A 23,476-nucleotide genomic window follows, 5' to 3' on the forward strand; every position below is an offset into this window, starting at 1 on the left:
GACACGAGAAAATATTTGAAGAGATTATAGTCGAAAACTTCCCTAACATGGGAAAGGAAACAGCCACCCAAGTCCAGAAAACGCAGCGAGTCCCATACAGGATAAACCCAAGGAGAAACAAGCCGAGACACATAGTAATCAAATAGGCAAAAATTAAAGACAAAGAAAAATTATTGAAAGCAGCAAGGGAAAAGAGACAAATAACATACAAGGGAACTCCCATAAGGTTAACAGCTGTTTCTCAGCAGAAACTCTACAAGCCAGAAGGGAGTGGCATGATATACTTAAAGTGATGAAAGGGAAGAACCTACAATGAAGATTACTCTACCCGGCAAGGATCTCATTCAGATTCGATGGAGAAATCGATGGAGAAATCTCATTCAAATTGATGGAGAAAAGCTTTACAGACAAGCAAAAGCTAAGAGAATTCAGCACCACCAAACCAGCTCTACAGCAAATGCTAAAGGAACTTCTCTAAGTGGAAAACACAAGAGAAGAAAAGGACCTACAAAAACAAACCCAAAACAATTAAGAAAATGGTAATAGGAACATACATATCGATAACCACCTTAAACATGAATGGATTAAATGCTCCAACCAAAAAGACACAGGCTTGCTGAATGGATACAAAAATAAGACCCATATATATGCTGTCTAAAAGAGACCCACTTCAGACCTAGGGACACATACAGACTGAAAGTGAGGGGATGGAAAAAGATATTCCATGCAAATGTTAATCACAAGAAAGCTGGAGTAGCAATACTTGTATCAGATAAAATAGACTTTCAAATAAAGAATGTTACAAGAGACAAGGAAGAACACTACATAATGATCAAGGGATCAATCCAAGAAGAAGATATAACAATTATAAATATATAGGCACGCAACACAGGAGCACCTCAATACATAAGGCATTGCTAACAGCTATAAAAGAGGAAATCGACAGTAACACAGTAATAGTGGGGGACTTTAACACCTCACTTACACCAATGGACAGATCATCCAAAATGAAAATAAATAAGGAAACACAAGCTTTAAATGACACAATACACTAGATAGATTTAATTGATATTTATAGGACATTCCATCCAAAAACAGCAGATTACACTTGCTTCTCAAGTGCATATGGAACATTCTCCAGGATAGATCACATCTTGGGTCACAAATCAAGCCTCAGTAAATTTAAGAAAATTGAAATCATATCAAGCATCTTTTCTGACCACAACGCTATGAGAATAGAAATGAATTATAGGGAAGAAAACGTAAAAAGCACAAACACAGGGAGACTAAACAATACGTTACTAAATAACCAAGAGATCACTGAAGAAATCAAAGAGGAAATCAAAAAATACCTAGAGACAAATTAAAATGAAAACATGACGATCCAAAACCTATGGGATGCAGCAAAAGCAGTTCTAAGAGGGAAGTTTATTGCTATACAAGCCTACCTCAAGAAACAAGAAAAATCTCAAATAAACAATCTAACCTTACACCCAAAGGAACTAGAGAAAGAACAAACAAAACCCAAAGTTACCAGAAGGAAAGATAGCATAAAGATCAGAGCAGAAATAAATGAAATAGAAACAAAGAAAACAATAGCAAAGATCAATAAAAGTAAAAGCTGGTTGTTTGAGAAGATAAACCAAATTGATAAACCATTAGTCAGACTCATCAAGAAAAAGAGGGAGAGGACTCAAATCAATAAAATTAGAAATGAAAAAGAAGAAGATACAACAGACACCGCAGAAATACAAAGCACCCTAAGAGACTACTACAAGCAACTCTATGCCAATAAAATGGACAACCTGGAAGAAATGGACAAATTCTTAGAAAGGTATAGCCTTCCAAGACTGAACCAGGAAGAAATAGAAAATATGAATAGACCAATCACAAGTAATGAAATTGAAACTGTGATTAAAAGTCTTCCAACAAACAAAAGTCCAGGACCAGATGGCTTCACAGGTGAATTCTATCAAACATTTAGAGAAGAGCTAACACCCATCCTTCTCAAACTCTTCCAAAAAATCGCAGAGGAAGGAACACTCTCAAACTCATTCTATGAGGCTGCCATCACCCTGATACCAAAACCAGACAGATACTACAAAAAAAGAAAATTACAGACCAATATCACTGATGAATATAGATGCAAAAATCCTCAACCAAATACTAGCAAACAGAATCCAACCACACATTAGAAGAATCATACACCATGATCAAGTGGGATTTATCCCAGGGATGCAAGGATTCTTCAATATATGTGAATCAATCAATGTGATACACCATTTTAACAAACTGAAGAATAAAAACCATATGATCATCTCAATAGATGCAGAAAAAGCTTTTGACAAAATTCAACAACCATTTGTGATAAAAACTCTCCAGAAAGTGGGCACAGAGGGAACCTACCTCAACATAATAAAGGCCATATACGACAAACCCACAGCAAACATCATTCTCAATGGTGAAAAACTGAAAGCATTTCCTCTAAGATCAGGAACAAGACAAGGATGTCCACTCTCACCACTATTACTCAACACAGTTGTGGAAGTCCTAGCCACGGCAATCAGAGAAGAAAAAGAAATAAAAGGAATACAAATTGGAAAAGAAGAAGTAAAACTGTCACTGTTTGCAGATGACATGACACTATACATAGAGAATCCTAAAAATGCTACCAGAAAACTACTAGAGCTAATCGATGAATTTGGTAAAGTTGCAGGATACAAAATTAATGCACAGAAATCTCTTGCATCCTTATACACTAATGATGAAAAATCTGAAAGAGAAATTAAGGAAACACTCCCATTTACCACTGCAACAAGAAAATAAAATACCTAGGAATAAACCTACCTAGGGAGACAAAAGACCTGTATGCAGAAAACTATAAGACACTGATGAAAGAAATTAAAGATGATACCAACAGGTGGAGAGATATACCATGTTCTTGGATTGGAAGAATCAATATTGTGAAAATGACTACACTACCCAAAGCAATCTATAGATTCAATGCAATCCCTATCAAATCACCAATGGCATTTTTTACAGAACTAGAACAATAAATCTTTGAATTTGTATGGAGACACAAAAGACCCTGAATAGCCAAAGCAGTCTTGAGGGAAAAAAATGGAGAGGGAGGAATGAGATTCCCTGACTTCAGACTATACTACAAAGCTATAGTAATCAAGACAATATGGTACTGGCACAAAAACAGAAACATAGATCAATGGCATAAGATAGAAAGCCCAGAGATAAACCCATGCACCTATGGTCAACTAATCTATGACAAAGGAGGCAAGGATATACAATGGAGAAAAGACAGTCTCTTCAATAAGTGGTGCTGGGAAAACTGGACAGCTACATGTAAAAGAATGAAATTAGAACACTCCTGACCACCATACACAAAAATAAACTCAAAATGGATTTGAGACCTAAATTTAAGACTGGACACTATAAAACTTTTAGAGGAAAACATAGGAAGAACACTCTTTGACATAAATCAGAGCAAGATCTTTTTTGATCCATCTCCTAGAGTAATGGAAATAAAAACAAAAATAAACAAATGGGACCTAATGAAACTTCAAAGCTTTTGCATAGCAAAGGAAACCATAAACAAGACGAAAAGACAACTCTCAGAATGGGAGAAAATATTTTCAAACGAATCAACGGACAAAGGATTAATCTCCAAAATATATAAACAGCTCATGCAGCTCAATATTAAAGAAACAAGTAACCCAATCCAAAAATGGGCAGAAGACCTAAATAGACATTTCTCCAAAGTAGACATACAGATGGCCAAGAAGCACATGAAAAGCTGCTCAACATCACTAATTATTAGAGAAATGCAAATCAAAACTACAATGAGGCATCACCTCACACCAGTTAGAATGGGCATCATCAGAGAATCTACAAACAATAAATGCTGGAGAGGGTGTGGAGAAAAGGGAACCCTCTTGCACTGCTGGTGGGAATGTAAATTGATAAAGCCACTATGGAGAACAGTATGGAGGTTCCTTAAAAAACTAAAAATAGAATCACCATATGACTCAGCAATCCCGCTACTGGGCATATTCCCAGAGAAAACCATAATTCAAAAAGACACATGCACCCAATGTTCATTGCAGCACTATTTACAACAGCCAGGTCTTGGAAGCAACCTGAATGCCCATCGACAGATGAATGGATAAAGAAGTTGTGGTACATATATACAATGGATGTTACTCAGCCATATTACTCATGGAATTTCGTTCCATAAAAAGGAACGAAATTGGGTCATCTGTTGAGATGTGGATGGATCTAGAGACTGTCATACAGAGTGAAGTAAGTCAGAAAGAGAAAAACAAATATCATATATTAACGCATGTATGTGGAACCTAGAAAAATGGTACTGATGAACCGGTTTGCAGGGCAGAAGTTGAGACACAGATGTAGAGAACAAACATATGGACACCAAGGGGGGAAAGCTGCAGGGGGGTGGGGATGGTGGTTTGATGAATTGGGCGATTGGGATGACATGTGAACACTGATGTGTATAAAACTGATGACTAATAAGAACCTGCTGTATAAAAAAAATAAATAAAATAAAATTCAAAAATTAAAAAAACAAACAAAAAAACTAATACTAAACTTTCTTTGGTTTATTTGTATGGAAATATGTTAATATAAATGTTTCAGACATTACATGAAATTCCTAAAAATCTTATATGTTCTGGTATAATAAGTCATAACTCTAGTTATTATTTTAAAATGTGTATCTCAGAAATAACTAAATTTCCTTGTCAATTGCATTATTATGAACTTTCATCAAATGTTTAACCGTGGTCATTTTTAAGTCTTTTGTCATTTACAGACAGTTCTGGGTGTACTCTGATGCTTTTGCAAAAATGTTCCTATAAAAGGGTAAAAAAAAAAAAAAAGAAATAGGATATAATAGAAAATATGAACGCGTTTTCGCATTATACTGCATGTGGTAAGGATAAGCATTGTTTTATGAGGCTCTTGTTTGACTGTCTATACACATACACACCTGGGTAGTCATGTAAATTTCTGACTGTGGGATGCAGTAGAAAACGTTCAAGCAACTGTGTTGGAAGATGTCAAAGGATTTTTAAGTTTGAGAATGACGGGGAACAAAGATAAGGCCACTAGGGGGCACCCTATCTCCTTTTGTTGCCATTGAGGTGTTTCCCTCAGAAAAGATGCAAGACAAGCTCACTGCCCACAAGTGACCTTCCTCCTCCCCTTGCTCTGGCCATGGGAGCCTACTGCTAGCTATGGTGGCCTCTCATGGCTGATGGCACGTCATCCCTTCCTGTCCATCTGAATTTCTGTCCCTGAGCCTGTGGTTGGTCGAGCTGAACTGTCCTAAGGCGTGTACATCTGTCAACTTGCTCCACCCTATCAGGGCAGTCACCTTGGCCACACCTGCCACATTTGGCCTGGGCACCCGTCATGCACACAGCCAAGGTGGTCTTCTGCCCCAAATGTCCCCAAGGACATGACCAAGGCTTGCTCCACTTCGGAACCAAGTAAGAATAAAGTGGTGACCACAGGCAAGGATGCTGAGGAAGTCCCTAGCAACGCAGTCCAGGGGTCCACGCCTGCCTGGACTAGGGGGTCACAGGTGAGGTCCCTCCAGCTTGCTCTCTGCAGCTGTAACATACAGTATTCTCCTGTCACAAATCAAAACGCCTTAGCCTCTTTTTTCTTTAACTTCAGTTCTGCCAGTTGCCCAAGGAGCAGATTCTCTCTGGCTGTTCAGGTTGGCTGAGGAAGGAATGGAGCCCAGAGAGCCTCATGGCCTGAGTGTCCTGCTGACAGCCTTCCCCAGAGGGCTCCACCCACCCCCCGCCTTGCTAAGCCAGCACGGTTGGAGTGCCGCTCTGCCTGTTACACGGGGTCTCCTGTGAACTGGAGAAGTCTTTGGTTTACAACTGCCCTGTTCAGTACAGAACCACTGGCCTCACGTGGCTGCTTAAATTCAAATTCATCAGAATTAAAACAAAACTAAAAGCTTGGCTCTGTTGTTGCACTAGCCACACTTCGAGTGCCTAACAGCCACAGGAGTTAGTGCCCGCTGTGCTGGATGCACAGACACAGGACACGCCTGTCATCTCAGAAGGCTCTACTGAACAGCCTGGGTTTGGAAGGAGAGGCTGAGCCACACGTGGGCCACATTCACTGCGGGGCTGGGGTGCATCTTTCTATTTTACTGTTAAATTCCTAGTAGTTTTTCTTGTAGTCATTGTTTTCCTTTTTGCCTAAAAACCAAGTGAAGAAGATCGCTTCTGGTGTTGATTTCTGATTACTTGGTAACTATGGGCTGACCAAAACACTCAGACCCACATGCCCGTCCTGACAACTGGCCTGCCGCCTGCTGCCCTCTGGTTAGGCTGCTTTTCTGAGGGTTTTTCCAACTCATCCTCCACAGCCGCCGCCACCCACCACCGCCTGGCAGTCACTCCTCTACCAGCAGCAACTGCCTCATCCCTGCGTCCTGGACTGCCGTCCTACGCAGGGCCCTGGCTCCAGAATGTCAGGTGTTCAGAAAAAGGAAGCAGGTCAACACAGTCTGACTTCTGAGAATCTGCAGGGGGCACGGCTGCCACAGCACTTTTACTCTCCCCCGATTCTGTTTCGGAAATGTTTACATATTCTGGGAAAAACCCAAGACATATGGTTGGGTACTTGCCCTTAAGAAGTTCAGAGTTTTGTTTCAAAGAAAAGCAATGAGCACTACAGATCGGAAGACAACAGAAGGCATTTTGTAAAGTGGTTGAAATAAAATTCTGACCCCCAAATTGTGAGGGGCTCTTATCATCTAATTTAGTTGCAAGTTTTCCATCGGAGAACTTTCCACTGGAGAATGGTTATGACAAGTATGGTCACGCTCTCTCTAAGGTACACATCACCCCTCCCTCCCAAGCATATATGTGGTCACGGAGGGCACCGGGCCGAGGCCTGTTCTTCCCCATGGAGGGAAAGCGATTGCTGAGAGGGACGACCATGGCTGAGCCAGTGTGTCTGATAAGGTTCAGCCCCCTCTAACATCACCCTGTGAACTGGTCCTAAGTGACACGGTTCGTTTGTCTCTGGGAAAAACTCATCTCTCAAAGCTTAAAGATTCCAAGATGTCAGGCTGGCTCACTGTGAAGGAATGTCTCGTCTCAGAAGATTTCTTTCAGAAAGATGGGTGCTTTGACCTGCACTATTTGGTTCAGCCTGTTCACTGTTGATTCTAGTCTGGACAAGCAGAGCGGTGAGCACTGTCTGAGTGGTGTGGGTTTAGGAGGAAGGGCGGTGTCTGGCCCTCTGGCAGACCCGTCATCTAGAAGCCATTTGGTCCACTGGTCTGGCAATGATGGAGACCCGGGTTGGTATCCTGGAAGTGGCAGTTATTAGCTGTGAGTCCGTGGGGCTGTTCTTTGGCTACAGTCCTCTGTATTCTCATCTATAACATGGTGTAATACCTACTTGCAGGACTGGTATGAGAATCAGGGCTGTCACGTATACTGGAGCTGCAGGCACACAGGGAACCCAGGCCATAGCATCGACTTTGCATTGGTCCAGACCCAAACTGCCCCAAAGAGACATACGACTAGTGAATGAAATAATTTTAGGGTACAAATGCCACCATCTTCAGTGGACTACCAGACACTGCATATCGCTCCCCTTCAGTTTACAAATTAAAACCCTCTTGGATCCTGGCAAAAGAGTAAGACCCCAGCCAGGTTGCAGGGGGTGTGCAGCATCAGAGCCACTGCTTCGTCTCTTTGACTCCCAAATTACGTGGGTGCAGGCTGGTCATGTGGATTCTGATCTGCAAGATTGGAAAGGGCTGGGTCTCCTATAATCACCAACCGAGGGCTCTTAAAAATTACTCAACGGAAACGGACCACATCAGAGAGGCAGAGGCCGACCTTGCTGCTGTGAGCAACCTCATCTCAGGAACAAACTGAAAGAGCATCTCTACTGGTGAGTCATTGGTCTTCTTCATAGTTAAAAGAGGAGCTAACTCCAGGTTGTTGGGATTCTCAGAGTCCTGCCTGCAGCACGGTATGGTGTCAAATGCCCAGGCTTTCAAGCTCAACTGTCCTTGGCTCAAACTCCATCTCTGCTATTTGCTCCCATGAGGGTCCGAGGAGAGGATTATGACAACCTCGTTCTGTAAGATGATGCTGATAGTAATGGCATAATTAGACCCTCCCCAGGAGATAAGGAGAGTCTAGTCACTGTGTGTGTTCATTGACTAATCTCTTTTTCTGTTTTTCTTTTCCATTTTATAAGACAGGCTGTTATCTTAGATTATGGTTTACTTTCTTTTCTCCATATATGTCAATATACAACTGTAGCAACTTCAGAAAATACAGAAAAATATAAAGGAGGAATGGAAATAAGTCACCCCTAATTCTACCAGCCAGGGGTGAACTGCTGATAAAATCTGATCATTTTTCTATGTTTTAAAAAATATAGTCAAAATCATATAGCTTGGGATTCCCTGGTGGCACAGTGGTTGCGAGTCCGCCTGCTGATGCAGGGGACACGGGTTCGTGCCCCGGTCCAGGGAGATCCCACATGCTGCAGAGTGGCTGGGCCCGTGAGCCATGGCCGCTGAGACTGCGCGTCCGGAGCCTGTGCTCCGCAACGGGAGAGGCCACAACAGTGAGAGGCCCGCGTACCGCAAAAAAAAAAAAAAAAAATCATATAGCTTATCACAGATTTGTAAACAAAGTCTATAGAATATGGGGCAGAGGGATTTAAAGAGTTCATGAACGCCCAGAGTTGCAGGCATGCTTGTGCATTATTACTGAGGGAGAAGAGCTACAGCTGTAATAAGACTCTCAAAGGGGTTTATGATCAAAGAAGGCCGAGAATCATGATCAATTTTACATTCACTTTGTCATCTATTCGTTGTAATGGTAACAGCCAATATTACATTGCATATTGGGGGGGGCGGGCAGGGATAAATTGGGAGATTGGGATTGGCATATACACACTACTATATGTAAAACAGATAACTAATAAAAACCTGCTGTATAGCACAGGGAACTCTACTCGATACTGCAATGAGCTGTATGGGAAAAGAAGCTAAAAAAAAGAGTATATATATATATATATATATATATATGTCACTTATATATATATATCAGTTATATATATATAACTGATTCACTTTGCTGTACACCTGAAACTAACACAACGTTGTCAATCAACCATACTCCAATAAAAAATTTTTTAAATGTATTGCATTTTCCAAAATCATTAAAGGCACTTCCTAAACATTTCAGTCATATTCTGTTTTATGCCTAAATTATACTTTGCTTATTTATTATCAGACACTATTTCCAAAGTTGTATATATTACTTTCTTTTTAATTTTCACAAATCAACATAGGACTTTGGTTAGAGAAAATAAAGAAACAAATGGTTTTAATATTTCTAGAAGGGAAAGTAATTTTTAACACTCTATCTGCACAGAACTGTGCAGTCCCAACCTGTTAAACACTGTTTAGTTTACCAATTATTACAAATGAATTTGCATGGGTCATCTGAAGAAACTGCAATGCCAGCCTAAGGATGCAGCAACAGCCTTAGTAGGAGAATTATTAATTCATTCATTCATTCATTTAGTTATTTATTTTTGGCTCTCTTCGTTGCTGCATGGGCTTTCTGTAGTTGTGGCGAGCGGGTGCTTCTCTTTGTTGTGGTGTGTGGGCTTCTCATTGCTTGCGGTGGCTTCTCTTGTTGCGGAGCACGGTCTCTAGGGCACGCGGGCTTCAGAAGTTGTGGCATGTGTGCTCAGTAGTTGTGGCTCGCAGGCTTTAGAGCACAGGCTCAGTAGTTGTGGCACACAGGCTTAGTCGCTCTGCGGCATGTGGGATCTTCCCAGACGAGGGATCAAACCCGTGCCCCCTGTATTGGCAGGAGGATTCTTAACCACTGCGCCACCAGGGAAGTCCCAGGAGAATTTTTTTTAAAGGCCAAGAGTAAGTCAAACAATAATGGAGATCTGACATTACTTTTAATGTCACATTCTAAATGATGAAGAATATATTTTTGTCCCCATGTGAAGCAGTAACACCCACAGAGCATCGTCTGACCCACTTAACCTAGCAGCCCAGAGCTGGTGGGGCACAATGCCCATGGGTTGGCCTTTCACTCTTAGAGATCCAACATTTTGTGGTCCAGGAGGAGGGACTTTTCACTGAGTAGTCTTAGCCCAAAGACAAGGTTCTTCCTTGGAGAGAAAGGGTGCTTTGAGCCCATGAAATACCAAGGTGGCAGCAGGGCTAAAATCCCTTCCTGTCAGGACCCAGCATCAGGAAAAGAAAAGTCTCCGAGGAGACCAGAAAGGAAAGATCATCTCTCCTTTTACACCCCCTTGTCTGGCCGGTTGATATTCTGACTTTGCTAAACCAAATGCCTGCTCTTCTTAAACATTTCCTTGAGGTGCCAGTGGGATACGGCACCACTCACTGGAAGAGTCCCTGCGTATTGAGTACCTCCAAGACAGTGGCAGGGACTGACCTGGCCCTCCAAGGCCGATGCTGCCGCAGTTGCCCCTACTCCCACACCACAGATTATATCACCCGTGTCTGGTCCATGGTCCCCAGCAGAGTCACAGGGCCCAGAGAAGGGTCAGAGGGAAGCGATAACCTTGAAGGGCTGGGACCCCCGGGCAAGAAAGATAGCTATTTGGTCTTTGCTATAAGTAGTCCCACTGCAAGGCTGGCCACGAGCCCTGCTGTGGTAGCCCACCCTCCTGACGTCCCATTTCAATCAGCTCTTCCGTGTGTTAAAGGAGACCCCTCAGCCCTACACTGCTGGTCATAAAAGCTAAAGCAATGTTCCCTTCTGGGGGAATCTACCTTGTAAGAGATTCCTGAAGATCAAAGAGGCCCTGAGGGTGGAATGTCATACACTGTGACAGATGAAGGGGAAAGCTGGGGTTGGGCGTGAGGAAAACTGCCCAGTTCCCTGGTCAGAAAGCCGCTCGGCCAAAGCACTGGGCAGCCTGGGCTCTTCCCTGCCCTGGCTCCCCATCACGGTAAGACGAGGCAGGATGGATGGCCCATCTAGGCAGAAAGGACCAAACACCTCTTGGTCTCCAGGAGTCTCCTTGATGGTGGACCCCCAGGAAGGGGGATATTGCCTTAGCTTTCACAATTCGTAGTCCAGGTGTCAACTTAACAGAAGATGGGGCACAGGCTAGGTGGGCACCTTCTGCGAGGCATGGGCAGATGAATACAGCCCTCCCCACTGAAGAGCAGCGCCGCTCTTCCAAAAGGACACAGTCCCCAGTTCACCACGTGGTGACCTTTGCTTCCAAGGCCATTGAGCACAGGATTTTATGGAATGTGGGTGGGGTCAGTTATGTGTTGTCTCCCAGACAGGTGAGATCCTGAGAACTTTAGGGCCAGTGAAGGATTCCTCGTCCTGTCTGAGCAGTTTCCCCTCAGAACTGGTTGTCCCCAATATACTGGGCTGTTACTGAGCAGAACAGTGGGTGGGTTTAGGAGGTGACTATCTGCCCCCTAACTGTGGGCAATGGGAAGACAGAAGGGATCACTCTCAGCCCCAAATATATATAATTCCTGTGGTTTGACTCCCAGGGGTCCATCAGAACAGACACCATGGCCGAGTACGACTACGAAGACCTCGGGTTCTTCAACGCTTCCAATGACAGCAGCCAGGGGCACGAACACTTCCTGCAGTTCAGCAAGTTGTTCCTGCCCTGCATGTATGTGGTGGTGTTCATCTGTGGCCTGGTGGGGAACTCCCTGGTGCTGGTCATATACATCTTCTACCAGAAGCTGAAGAGCCTCACGGACGTGTTCCTAATGAACCTGCCCTTGGCTGACCTGGTGTTCATCTGTACTCTGCCCTTCTGGGCCTATGCAGGCTTCCACGAGTGGGTCTTTGGCAAAGTCATGTGCAAAACCCTGCTGGGCATCTACACTTTGAACTTCTACACGTCCATGCTCATCCTCACCTGCATCACCATGGACCGCTTCATTGCAGTGGTTCAGGCCACCAAGGCCTATAACCAGCAGGCCAAGCGGATGGCCTGGGGTAAGGCCGTCTGCTTGTCCATCTGGGTAGTTTCCCTGCTGGTTTCCTTGCCGCAGATCATCTATGGCAACGTCCTTTACCTTGACAAGCCTGTCTGCGGCTATCACAACGAGGAGATTTCCACCATGGTTCTGGCCACCCAGATGACACTGGGGTTCTTCCTGCCATTGCTTGCCATGATTGTCTGCTACTCAGTCATAATCAAGACACTGCTTCAGGCCCGAGGCTTCCAGAAGCACAAGTCTCTGAAGATCATCTTCCTGGTGGTGGCGGTGTTCCTGCTGACCCAGACGCCCTTCAACCTCGTGAAGCTCATCCGCAGCGTGAGCTGGGAGTACCACGCGATGACTAGCTTTCACTATGCCATCACAGTGACAGAGGCCATCGCCTACCTGCGTGCCTGCCTTAATCCTGTGCTCTATGCCTTTGTTGGCCTGAAGTTTCGGAAGAACTTCTGGAAACTTGTGAAAGACGCTGGCTGCCTCCCTTACCTGGATGTCTCAAGCCAACGGAAGTGTTCAGAGGACACTTCCAGGACTGCTTCAGCCTCTCGCAACATGGAGGCGACCAGCATGTTCCAGCTGTAGGCCTTGCTGGGCTTGGAGAGGCTGCTCAGAAGTCACAGGACCATGGCTGTGTCCTCTAAGGCTTTGTGTATAGCATGGGCATTCTCAAGGAGAAGTTATCAAACAGTGCAGCTGGGGTGGGATGTTTCTTCTCAGGCATGCGCAGACTGTGCCCTCTTCTTTTACACCCAGGCCTAAAGCTCAAAGGGGAGGCTGAAAGCTGCCAGAGCTTTCCTTCCTCTACCCCGAGAATACTGACACCAGGGAATAACGTGTGATTCTCCAGACCCCAGGTTCTCCTTCAGTGGGAATGGGAATGGGACTAAGGGTTGAACAGGGGGACCGGGCCAACAAAGGTCTTGATGGCAGGTGACACTCCGGGCTCCCAAGTTCAGAAGATTCTTCTGCCGATTGGGAAGCAGGGGAGATTAAAGCAGCCATGAAAACCAGTGCTGACACTGTGACTCAGACCTCCATCACCAGGCACCCAACAGAAATGAGCTCAGGTTCTGCCACGCCTTGTGGGTTTGGTTTTATATAGATAGGTGCTTTACGTTCTCTTTGATTAATCCTGGAAGGGCTAGCACCAGGGAATATGAACGGGCCAAAGCAAATGAGGGTCGGCTGAGGATTCCAGCGGGCCACAGAATGCCAGAAGAATGTGCAAAGCTGAGTCTAAGACTACCGTGAGTCTAAGCAGCGCCTCTGAAATGGATCTGCGGTGGGTCTGCTCATTTAAAACCTGCATTTATCCCGTGCCTCACACACACACACATCATATAGGAATGTACGTGTAATACACACACACACATCTCAAACAGCATGATTTTCATGACTGAGAAATAAAACTTTTTGAAAGTCTCCAAACTACTTTTATCCTTAGGCACATTCCACCTTACTGTGGTATTCCTGAATATACCAAAAGTGATCACTTGTGGGCTCAGAGCACAGGAAATAAGTTAAAACTGTCAACTTCCAGGGCACTGCTCTATCAATACACCAATGATAACAACTGTGGCTTCAACCTCCTGCCCAGAACGAGAGGTGCGTTTGTTACCTCTGAGATGTGGTCACGGAATTAGGCAGAGTTTTAGCATGTTTATTAGATCCCAGCAACCTGCTCAACAGGCTTAAGAGTGGCCTTTTTGGCTCACATGTCACAAAATCACTCACTGAAATATGGAGAACCTGTTGACAACAGCTAAGAGCGCTCAGGGAGGTGGGCCAGAAAGGGCCGAACAGTGAGGTTTCGCAGCTTGGACAGACCCGAGTCACGAGTGGGTAAGACCAGCTGGTAATCTCTTAATCATTTCCGCTTTGGTGAAACGTAGACCATAACAGTACCATCTCTCAGGGCAGGCGTGTGAGGACTGGAGAGGGTGCACACAAACACTTAGCACGGTTTGCATTTGTGGGAGGAAGGCCCCCCAAATGGCGGTAGTTGTTATTCTCTCAAGAACCAGCCACACAAAACGTGAGCCGCCTGCCTTTCTCTGTGCACTGGCAGGGCGGGGCAGGGTCGGCTTCGTGCCTTCCAGAGGCGCACGGCACAGTCCAGCTGCGCACAGGCCGGCCTTGCAGGGCCCACAGGGCCACCGACCGTTTCATACACGTGCCTAAAGGCACCCACGGGGAGAGCGGCTTTACTGTGCTCAGGCCGCATGGACTACCCAGCGGTCCTCGAACACCAAAACCTGCCCTTTTCGTGGTGACAAGGCTGACTTTCAACTTGTTTGCGTTGGCTTCAGAGGGGGAGTTTTGGTCACCCTCCTCTGTGCTGTCACCTTAATGTCAAGCACTTCTGGTAGAGGGACCACGAGCCCCTGGCCTCCCCAACAATGTCCCAAAACAAGAGGCAGAGGCCCTAACTGGGAAGGAGGGAGTGAAGAGTCGGGGAGCCAGGGGCCCTGCGGCCTCTCCATGTGTCCCCACGGAGGAAAGCAGTGTGGTGGGATGGGAAAAGCAGGGCTCTGGGGTGACTCAGTCACTGCCCCGGAGAGAGCTCCACATCTGTCCATCCTGGGACAAACGCCGCAGCCTCCTCAAGCCCATTTCACCATCCACACCCCAAGCTGACAACGGCCCTCCTTCCAGGAGCGCTGTGAGGCACGGACAGTGCACTCCAAGCCACGCTGGGGGCTGCTGGTCACGGCAACAGAGGGGCGGCTGTTGGGACCACTGTTGTTGAACGGTGCCTGCCTGGCTGAGTCAAAGGAGACCAGGCACCCATCAGGCCGTGCCCCATCCCAGGCCTATTATATGCACTCTCTCCAGCCTCCTTGCAAAAAGGTTTTGCACTGGCCCTTCCACAGCTTAGGAGAACCTGCCTGCCTGTCCTGAGGAAAAGCACAGCAGCTGAATCTTCTTTCACCTTCTCTGCCTCCCCAGTCACTCATTGGCCCTACTCTCTGGGTCCTCACCTGCTCACACTTGGGAGTAGAGATCTTTTTCCCAACCCCCTCCTGGGTACACACCATTATGGGCAACAGACACGGGCACAGCCCAAACAAGGCTTTCACTCTCGACTTCACTCATCCACGGGACAGCCCCATGGAGCACAAGCTCAGCCCCGCCCTTCTCCCCTTGCTCTCCCCTCTGCTCCCACGCACCAGTGCTTGACGTAAGCAGCCTGGGGTGTGGGGGAAACTGGCGGGAGGGGGTCAGGCTGGGTGTGGACCCTGGGTGAGTCCAGTTGGCCTCACGTGCGGCCTCAGGGTCTCCTCCCCGACCAGGTTCCCTGCACTTACAGGCCGGGGGCGGGGCGGTTAGAGACCATGACGGCCACACTGTCTGAGATGTGGTGAACAGAGGGTGAACCTGATTCCAGGGGCTACCTGGAGCCAGAAGCCCGGGATTCTCAGTGAGCATTCTGGACTGAGGAAATGGTGCTGCAGGAGAGAAAAAACAGAAGCTGCCCGTACTGAAGGGGTGGAGGCGGAGCAAAGAGCACAGGGCCCAGGAGTGGCCGGGGCGCTGGTTCTAGCCTCGTTCTCTCAGCGCAGCACCCCTTCCACAGGCCCAGTCCTTTGTGGTCCACAGTAACTCCCAATGCCGTTTGGTAGGACACCTGGTACTATCATCCCTGTTTTCCAGATGAGGAAACTAGTTCAGAGACATTACTACCTGCCAAAGCTCACACAGCAGAGCTAGGGCTGGAACCCCGGTGAATAACCTCTTTCTCTTCCCCCAAACGTTGGCTAAGATGGCCCGGGGTACCTGACAACTCTGTACTTGTCTGAAGGCGGAGATGCTAGGTTAACCCAAGCACAAGGTGGCTTTCTAACCTTAACTGTTATCACCATATCCTGTTCTCGGTTTGAGATACCAGGTATCGTATCTCCTGGCTGGTGATAAACCTGCCACAAATCGCCGAAGCACTCTGACCACAGAGCACTTGCTCTAAAGCAAGTACCGGCAAAGATGCTCTGTGGGTCAGGGACAGTCTCCGTGCGTGAGTTTGAGCTCAGTATCATCTGGGCATCTGGTGGGATTTTCGCTGGCGAACACAACTGAGCTACAAGATGTAAGGAACCAGGGCCCGTGGCAGTAGACATCACAGTGTGGCCCTTGACCTCACAGCTCAGGGGAAACATCACCAAAACCACGCAATTCCATGGAAGGCTTTCCACATCATTTCCATCTGACCCTCCTAACAACCCTAGAGGTGCCGTCCCTGTCTCTTCTGTACGAGGGAGGGAACTGAGTTTGGGGCCTGTGGTGCTCAAAGCCAGGGAACCTGGAGGCAGCAGACCAGGAGTGTCTGACTCTGGACCTCAAGTTCTTCATGGGCACAGTCTGCTTGAGAAGGGAGGCCGGGCCTGGAGGAGGGAATGGCTGCTGGAAGCAGAGCAGAGGCCAAGGGACCCAAGGCCAGGCTTGTTGCTGGAGGACAGAGTTTCTTTCCTCCTCTGCCTGCCTCGGTCCTGAGAAGAGCTGGGCACCTGGTCAGGGAGACGGCTGAGGGTGGGCCTGGGTCACAGTTGGGAGGGGTGTGCACAGCTGCAGGGTTCTGGAGAATATCTCCCCTCCACCTGAGGTGGGCTGTGCTCCTGAGCCACGTGCAGGGGCCTCTGGGAGGCTGCCTAGGGATCTGCGGGATCCTGCCGGGTCTCCCCGAGAGCTGGATTCTGGGACCTGTTCCTGTCCCATCACGGCCAGGAGGGCCAAGGCAGACAACTGTGTTTGTCCTGAGAATGTGTGTGGGGGGGGGGGGGTAGGAGTGGACAAAGAGGCAGGGAAGGTGGGCAGGTGCTTGATGTGAAGATAGGGAAACGGGACCAGGAGGAGAGGGCTGTACTCTTCAAAATGAATCTCGGGCCTGTGGACTGGAGGGAGGGGTTCTGGGCACAAAGCTTAATGCTGACACTTACAGCCCCCTGACCCTGAGCAAGTTACCTGGCCTCCTGAGCTTCAGTACCTTGACCTGTAAAATGGGGACCATAATCCCTACTCTTTGAAGGGTTGGGCAGGGACTAAGTGAGGTCACGTGCAAAAGCTGCTACACAGGGAAAGTGCTCGACAGACACTGCCTCCAGGCAGCCTCCTTCCCCCCCACATCAGGGCTTTCACAGCCTTTGACCCCTCCTGGACCACTTCTTCCTTTGGACTTGCTGATTTCTTTCTCTCAGTGTCTTGGCAGGGATGCACACACAAACCCAGGCTCTATACCAACCTCTCACACCCCCCACCCCACCAAACCCGTCAGAGCTCCTCAGACTCCTGGTGGTTTTGATTGGTCCTAAGCTTAGGAAGAAAAAGAACATAAGAAAAAGCCACCAGAGACACGGGGGTCCGTCTCTGGCTAACTCACAAGGAAGGTGTGAGACAAGGCAGGCCCTGAAATGACTTGGAGGGCTGGCCCTTCACCCAAACAGAGGACGCATGGGGACTGCAGGCCCATCCATTAGCCCTGGATCTCCTCCGCAGGCCACAGGCCAGCACGCTGGCAGTTTCCTTTCCTTGGACCGCTTCCTGATTCCCCATGACCCAAAACACACTTATTTGTCAGCAGTCAGAAGACCTTCTGCTTTTGCTCCTACTGAGAAAGGGGAAGGCGAAAGGTGAAGGGAAGAGGGAGCTGCAGCGCGGCACTTCCTCATGCAGGTGACAGCCCAAGGTCATCCTCCCAGGCCCTGAGCTTCCGGTCCTGCTCCCCGGACCCCCAACCCACCTACCCACCTGGCCAGCAGTTGAGGCACAGTCAGTGAAGAGTTGCCAGGTGACGACGGCATGAGTATGGCTTACTGCAAATGCAAGAGAACATGCCCTGGGGACCACTGAACCATGGGGGTTGGGGAGAACGCTGCAGGCTCACGCAGCCAGGAAAGGCTTCAGAAGGAAAAGAAAGGGCCCATGGTCACAGTGAGCAGAGGCTTTCTTGGGTTGGGTGATGGGCTGGCTTTATCCATGAGGCAAGGTCAGTCACCTTCAAGCAAGAGAACAGAAGAGTATGGAGACATACACTTGAGCCTAAAACCTCCTGTGCTGAGAACCTTCCGAAGATTAAGTGCATCTCCTCCCATGCAGCAGAAATCCTGGATGATAAATCTCACAGCCCGTCCTCTGAACTCTGGGCAGGAATAGAGGAACAGAGGTCTCAATACAAGTCGGCAAGAGCATCACAAAACTCCCTAACTGGATGGAAAGTGAGTCAACGAACGTCTGGACACAGGAGCCAAGTCAATTCTCCCTTGAGCTTCTAAACAGGCAGTGCTTTGCTGTAGGAACTGCAGTTAAGCCAGACCCCAGGGGCTGAGAAACACCGAGCAAGGCTGCCATGTAGGGGAACTTGACTTTTCCCAAGGGTCCCCTGGCTTAAGCTCTTGACACTTTAATACAATAGCACTTTGTGCAGTTACTTCATATATTTAGAAACTAGCCATTGCAGAACTCTCCTCACAGGCCCTGTTGGAAAAGAGCTGGCCCAGAAAAATGAGAGGGCCAATGGAGAGCCGGTACTAAAGGACACCCCTGTGCCTGATGCTGTCCATCTGCGGCATCAGGAACATTTGGTGGGTCTGGGTCACTGATTAAGAGCAGCACAAGATACTGGTGGTGGGGCAGGCACGGGATGGGGGAGGGGAAAGCACCGGGTAACAAACTTGGTTATGTTTTTATTGCTTTTAGAACTTTGGGGTGGACATCCCTGGCAGTCCAGTGGTTACGACTCCCCACTTCCACTGCAGGGGGCACGGGTTCGATCCCTGCTTAGGGAACTAAGATCCTGTATGCTGCATGGCGCAGCCAAAAAAAAAAAGAGGACTTCTGAGAGAAACGTCTACTTGAGACAACAGAAATTAATCTTGTGGCACCGTTACCAAGCCTGACGAGTGGTTCCAAAAGGTGAACATGGTTTTTAAAGAGCAGCGCGTTACTCTGAGCATGGCTACAGCAGCCCAGCAAACGCTGCTCTCATGGGCTGAATTGTGTCCCCCACCTTAAATTCATACGTGGATGTCTTAACGCCCAGTATCTCAGAATGTGACTGTTTTTGGAGACAAGACCTAAAAGAAGTAAGTTAGTTAAAATGAGGCCAATAAGGCGAGCCCTAATCCACCCTGACTGGTGTCCTTATAAGAAGAAAAGATTAGAACACAGAGAGACATGGGTGGCACATGCATAGCGGGCATGACCATGTGAAGAGACAGGAAGACAGCAGCTATCCGCAAGCCAAGGAGAGGCCTCAGGAAACCAAACCTGCCTTGGCCTTGCACTCCCAGGACTGTGAGAAAATAGATTTCTGTTGTTTAAGTCACCTGGTCTATGGTACTTTGTTATGGCGGCCTGAGCAGATTAATACAGTTGCCTAAGCCCAGAAAGGCCTTCCTGGAGATGCTGAAATCAGGGGGACCGCTGACAGACACGCCCAGGAACCCTCTGACAAGGCTCAACACTGAGTCCTGGTGCTCCTCAAGGGCACCCTGCCCCGAGCACTGTTCGCAGGCACCTTCCTTTAAGCAAAGACAGCCAATCTTGCTTCCAAGCTTTCCTAATCCTTTGATAAGAAACTAATCCTTTGATAAGTGCACTTAATGGGCACTCAGGAAATGGAGGTGATGTCTACTCACTGTTCAGCCACGTTTGGGTCAAGAGAATCAGTTTCGGTGGGTGTTTCAGGCAAGGAGGAGCCGGACTCCTGTATCTGGCACAACTCCTCATCTGTGATGATGTCAAACACGGCATCGTCTGGCGGCCGGCAGTCTGTGTTAGCACCTGGGGTGCAGAGGAAGGTCGGGAGAGAAGAGAAATGCAGTCATGGACAGTACGGGGAGGGAGTGTAGCTACATGGGACGAGCCACCAGGACACACTCTAAGTGCTCACTCAACCGACAGCTACTCTGTCCAGGTGGAGAGAAATGGCTCTCGGGATGTTCCAGAAAAGCAGATGAAGGGACTACAGATGAAACTGAATGCACCATGTAAGAGATTTCTCTGAAGTCCCTTAGGCAGTGGTGTGGAGAGGTTTTAAGCTCTTACATGTTCTCTGAGGCCCTTTATTTAGAAGGAAAAAAACCTATCAAAACCTTATCAGGAAAGAACCTAACAAAAAGGTAATCATACTTCTGTGCTGCTGAATCCTTGCTCCAGCAGACACAGACCTCACTCATGCCTCTTTGAGAGGAGGATTCTGTCTGACCTGCATTTTCACCTCAATCCACTGAGGGGTGGAAAAGAACCTCCCTCTGCACAGCAGCCATTGTGCTTCTGACCAGGGTACTTGTGCCCAACTTTGCAGGCTACCCAGTAGGAAGGATGCTGTGCGATGCTGCTGTGCTAGTCACCCCCCACCCCGCCAACAAGCAGTCTCTTGCATGTGATGGAAAATGTGATGGCAGGCCTGAGACGAAAGAAGAAAAGACAGAAAGTAAGACAGACAGACAGAGGAGGAGACAGGAAATGTCAGAAAGCAAAACAAGCAACCTCAGCATGCTGGCACCATGCCACCCTCTGTCGTCACTGGAACACCCACTAGTGAGCCAGGCGAGGGGAAGATTCAGCAAGAAGAACAGTTCATGGGAAGTTCCCAGCAGGCCCTGCCGCATGGCTCCTGGTACAGGCCGTGCTTTAGAACAGACACCCACAGTCCAGCCCTGAGAGGGCAGCCTGGGCTGGTCTGCGAGGCTGTGCTGAGCAGGACCCAAATCCCGCTTCCTTTTACTGAGCTGAGTGAGAGGACATGAAGGAGAATATATCCTTCTTGGCCGCCGAGAGAGAATGTGAGCTACAGGGAGACAGGGAAGGATGTGCTCGTTTCCACACTCAACTCCTGGCCTTTGGTTACCCTGAAAGAGAGGGCTGGATATGGGGCTGGGGCCCTGGGAGACAGCGTTTTCCAACGCTGTGGGTCCACTGGTGGTGTGAGTTGAGAAGTAAACAGACACCACGTTAAATAACACTGAATCATATCAGGAGAAAGTTATTCCCTTTTCAATTCTCCTTCAATCCTAATTACATCAAAAAGAAAGTCTCAGATTGGTGGTACTACCTTTTTAGTGCCTAAGTTTGGAAAACACTGAACTACACATGTTCCAGCTAAGCAGCCACAGTGGGGTAGCGGTGAGGGTGGCACCTGGAGAACACGGAGGGCAGTGGCGGAGCCTGACCTTGGCCTCCGGTGGCCTGGGGTGCGGCCTGGGCTGGTGACCGGGCGGGGCTGGGCTCTCCCTGGCTGGTGCCCGAGCTGGTGCTGTCGGGGGACTCGGGGCCCTCGCTCAGCTTCTGGAAGCAGGCCTGGCAGCAGCGCTCCTTCTTGCCGCTGTGCTTGCTCACAGCGTAGTTGTTGCAGCAGTAGTAACAGAAGATGTGGCCGCATATCCTGGGGACGACACAGGCACGGGCCCTGAGGACGCTGCACTAGAGGTCTCGAGTGACCTGCTTGGGACCGGAACCGGGCTCTGTTCTGGGCTCTGGACGCCACATGGCTCGTCAGACCTGGCTCTGCCCCCACTCTAGAGTGGGGCCTGAAGGCCTATCTCATAAGATTCCAAAAAAGCCATCTTGGTAAGCCTGATGGGAGACACGTTTACTTCCAGGGTCCTGGGAGGCAGGCCGAGCCCCCTTCCCTAACGCAACGATGCAGGTGTGCATTCTAGGCCTCGGGGGCTGGGCTCTAAGAGACCACAGACCCCATCCCCCTGTGCTGACCGTTCTCCATCTGTCCGCACCCCAACTCAAGATTCATTCCCGCCTGCCCTTCTTTGGGCCCTGGGGGGTGTGGGGGGGTCTCTGCTCTGTGTTCCTCTGGTGAAGCCTCAGCCCCTGCTCTCTCTGGGTTTCATTTCCCCTCTGACCCCTGCAGGCCAAGAGAGGGCCAGAGGTTGGGTCTCTGGGTGCTCTACATCCCCGTGGGTCCCCTTAACTCTGCCTACACCCCCTGTATTAAACTCTCTTCCCTTTCGGGGATCCCCGAGTGTCCTGCTGAGACCCTGCCTAACATACCCTCCTCAACTGGTTCCCTCAAAACTAAGAGGCAACGTGCTCTTCCTAGACAGTTGGCTGCGGTGCCAACGCCTGCCACGGAGTCCTCGTTCAGAGGCGTCTGCCCTAGTGCTGGGCCCTGCCCGCAGGCCGCCTGCTGACCTGCAGTGGTGCCGCCGCACCATCCAGCTGAACTCCCGCTTGCAGTCAAAGCAGTAGTTCGCCTCCGTGTCCCCCAGCCACCTCTCCTCAGCACTGAGCTTCTGTTGGAATTCCAGGGCGTCTGACTTCTGCCAGAGAGCATCCTTGTCCCTGGGAAAAAGCCGCATTAGAAAAATAGAAGAAAGAATCCATGAAAACAATAGAATTATCTCTGGTTCATTTCAAAAGACTGCTTCCGAATTTCCCAAAACACAAGGAGAATTCACTTTTACCTTGGAAATAAACCCCCAGTCTAGGTCTCCTCTGTCACCCCACACCAGTCCCAGACTCAGCAGGAGCCTCCCAACGTGTTAAGTCCTCATCTGACACCACACTGTGTGAAGGTACAGGGGGGTCTGTGATGTCCATAAAAGGCTCTGGCAACTGCAAAGACCTGCTGGCACTGACAAGGGCCACCAGCTGCTCAGATGTCTAAATGACGGTGCACGTGGCCAATGGGAGTTTAAGCTGTCACGTGCTGCCACGATTACATGACCGTCTGTGTGCTGTGAGCCCAAGAACCCAAATCTTAAATGTGCTCGGGATCCTTCATGTTTTTATGGTTTAAGTAACAATTAATGGAGGAGAGCCAAGCTTTTCCAGCCTGAAAATCCGATGGGATGTTGACCTCCTCCACTCCTTAGAGAGACAGCACAGCCCCTACAGGAAGCAAACACACTGAAAAAAGTGGCAGGCTTTTCAGGAGGCTCTGGCAGCACCTGCATGTGCCTGATGCACCAGGGAAGATGTGTATAAAGCCTTCCTTAAAACTGCTGTTAACTTTCGGGGCTATAGGAAACACAGAGGATGGAAGAACATGTTAAATGACACCATGGGCATGCAATCAGCAAAGTCCAGGCTATGGGAAACTCTACCAGATGAATGGCCTGCTTTCTTTAAAAGTAAACTGCAAAGGAAAAAAAAAGAGAGTGAGATGGTGGGGGAACCATGACTAAGCAAGAGAGATCTAAGAAACATATCACCATGCAATGTATAGATCTAATATAGATCCTAATTAGAAAAACCTATAAAGCAATTAGAAAAATTTCAAACTAGACTAGACAGTTGATGATACTGGGAATTAGTTAATTTTCAAACGCGGTAATGATGCTGTGGTTGTTTAAAATAGAGTCCTTGTGTTGGAGAGGTACGTATCAGAATACTTGTGGATGAAATGACAGGATGTCTGGGATTTGCTTCAAAATAATCTGAGGAGGTGGGGGAAAT

The 23,476-nt window shown here is 48.2% G+C and overlaps 2 protein-coding genes across 3 annotated transcripts in view; one reads left to right on the forward strand and one right to left on the reverse strand.

Moving 5' to 3' along the window:
- FYCO1 (FYVE and coiled-coil domain autophagy adaptor 1) overlaps positions 1 to 23,476 on the reverse strand; it is an 85,700-nt gene that overhangs the window by 21,817 nt on the left and 40,407 nt on the right. For both annotated transcript variants that reach the window (XM_060022338.1, XM_060022339.1), the window contains 3 exons: positions 22,211 to 22,360; positions 21,235 to 21,446; positions 19,699 to 19,843 (listed from right to left, as the gene is read on the reverse strand). In XM_060022338.1, the coding sequence (XP_059878321.1) occupies positions 19,699 to 19,843; positions 21,235 to 21,446; positions 22,211 to 22,360 (507 nt within the window). The remainder of the gene's footprint in view (positions 1 to 19,698; positions 19,844 to 21,234; positions 21,447 to 22,210; positions 22,361 to 23,476) is intronic.
- CXCR6 (C-X-C motif chemokine receptor 6) lies at positions 7,903 to 13,405 on the forward strand. The gene is made up of 2 exons (XM_060021407.1): positions 7,903 to 7,968; positions 11,606 to 13,405. The coding sequence occupies exon 2, from the start codon at positions 11,627 to 11,629 to the stop codon at positions 12,650 to 12,652; it is 1,026 nt and encodes a 341-aa protein (XP_059877390.1). The 5' UTR covers positions 7,903 to 7,968; positions 11,606 to 11,626; the 3' UTR covers positions 12,653 to 13,405.

Source organism: Delphinus delphis, chromosome 10 (genome assembly GCF_949987515.2).
Source record: "Delphinus delphis chromosome 10, mDelDel1.2, whole genome shotgun sequence".
Classification (NCBI taxonomy): Eukaryota; Metazoa; Chordata; class Mammalia; order Artiodactyla; family Delphinidae; genus Delphinus; species Delphinus delphis.

What these genes read in the sequence shown, in the direction of transcription:
- CXCR6 (XM_060021407.1), top strand. Translation starts at nt 11,627, where the DNA reads ATGGCCGAGTACGACTACGAAGACCTCGGGTTCTTCAACGCTTCCAAT.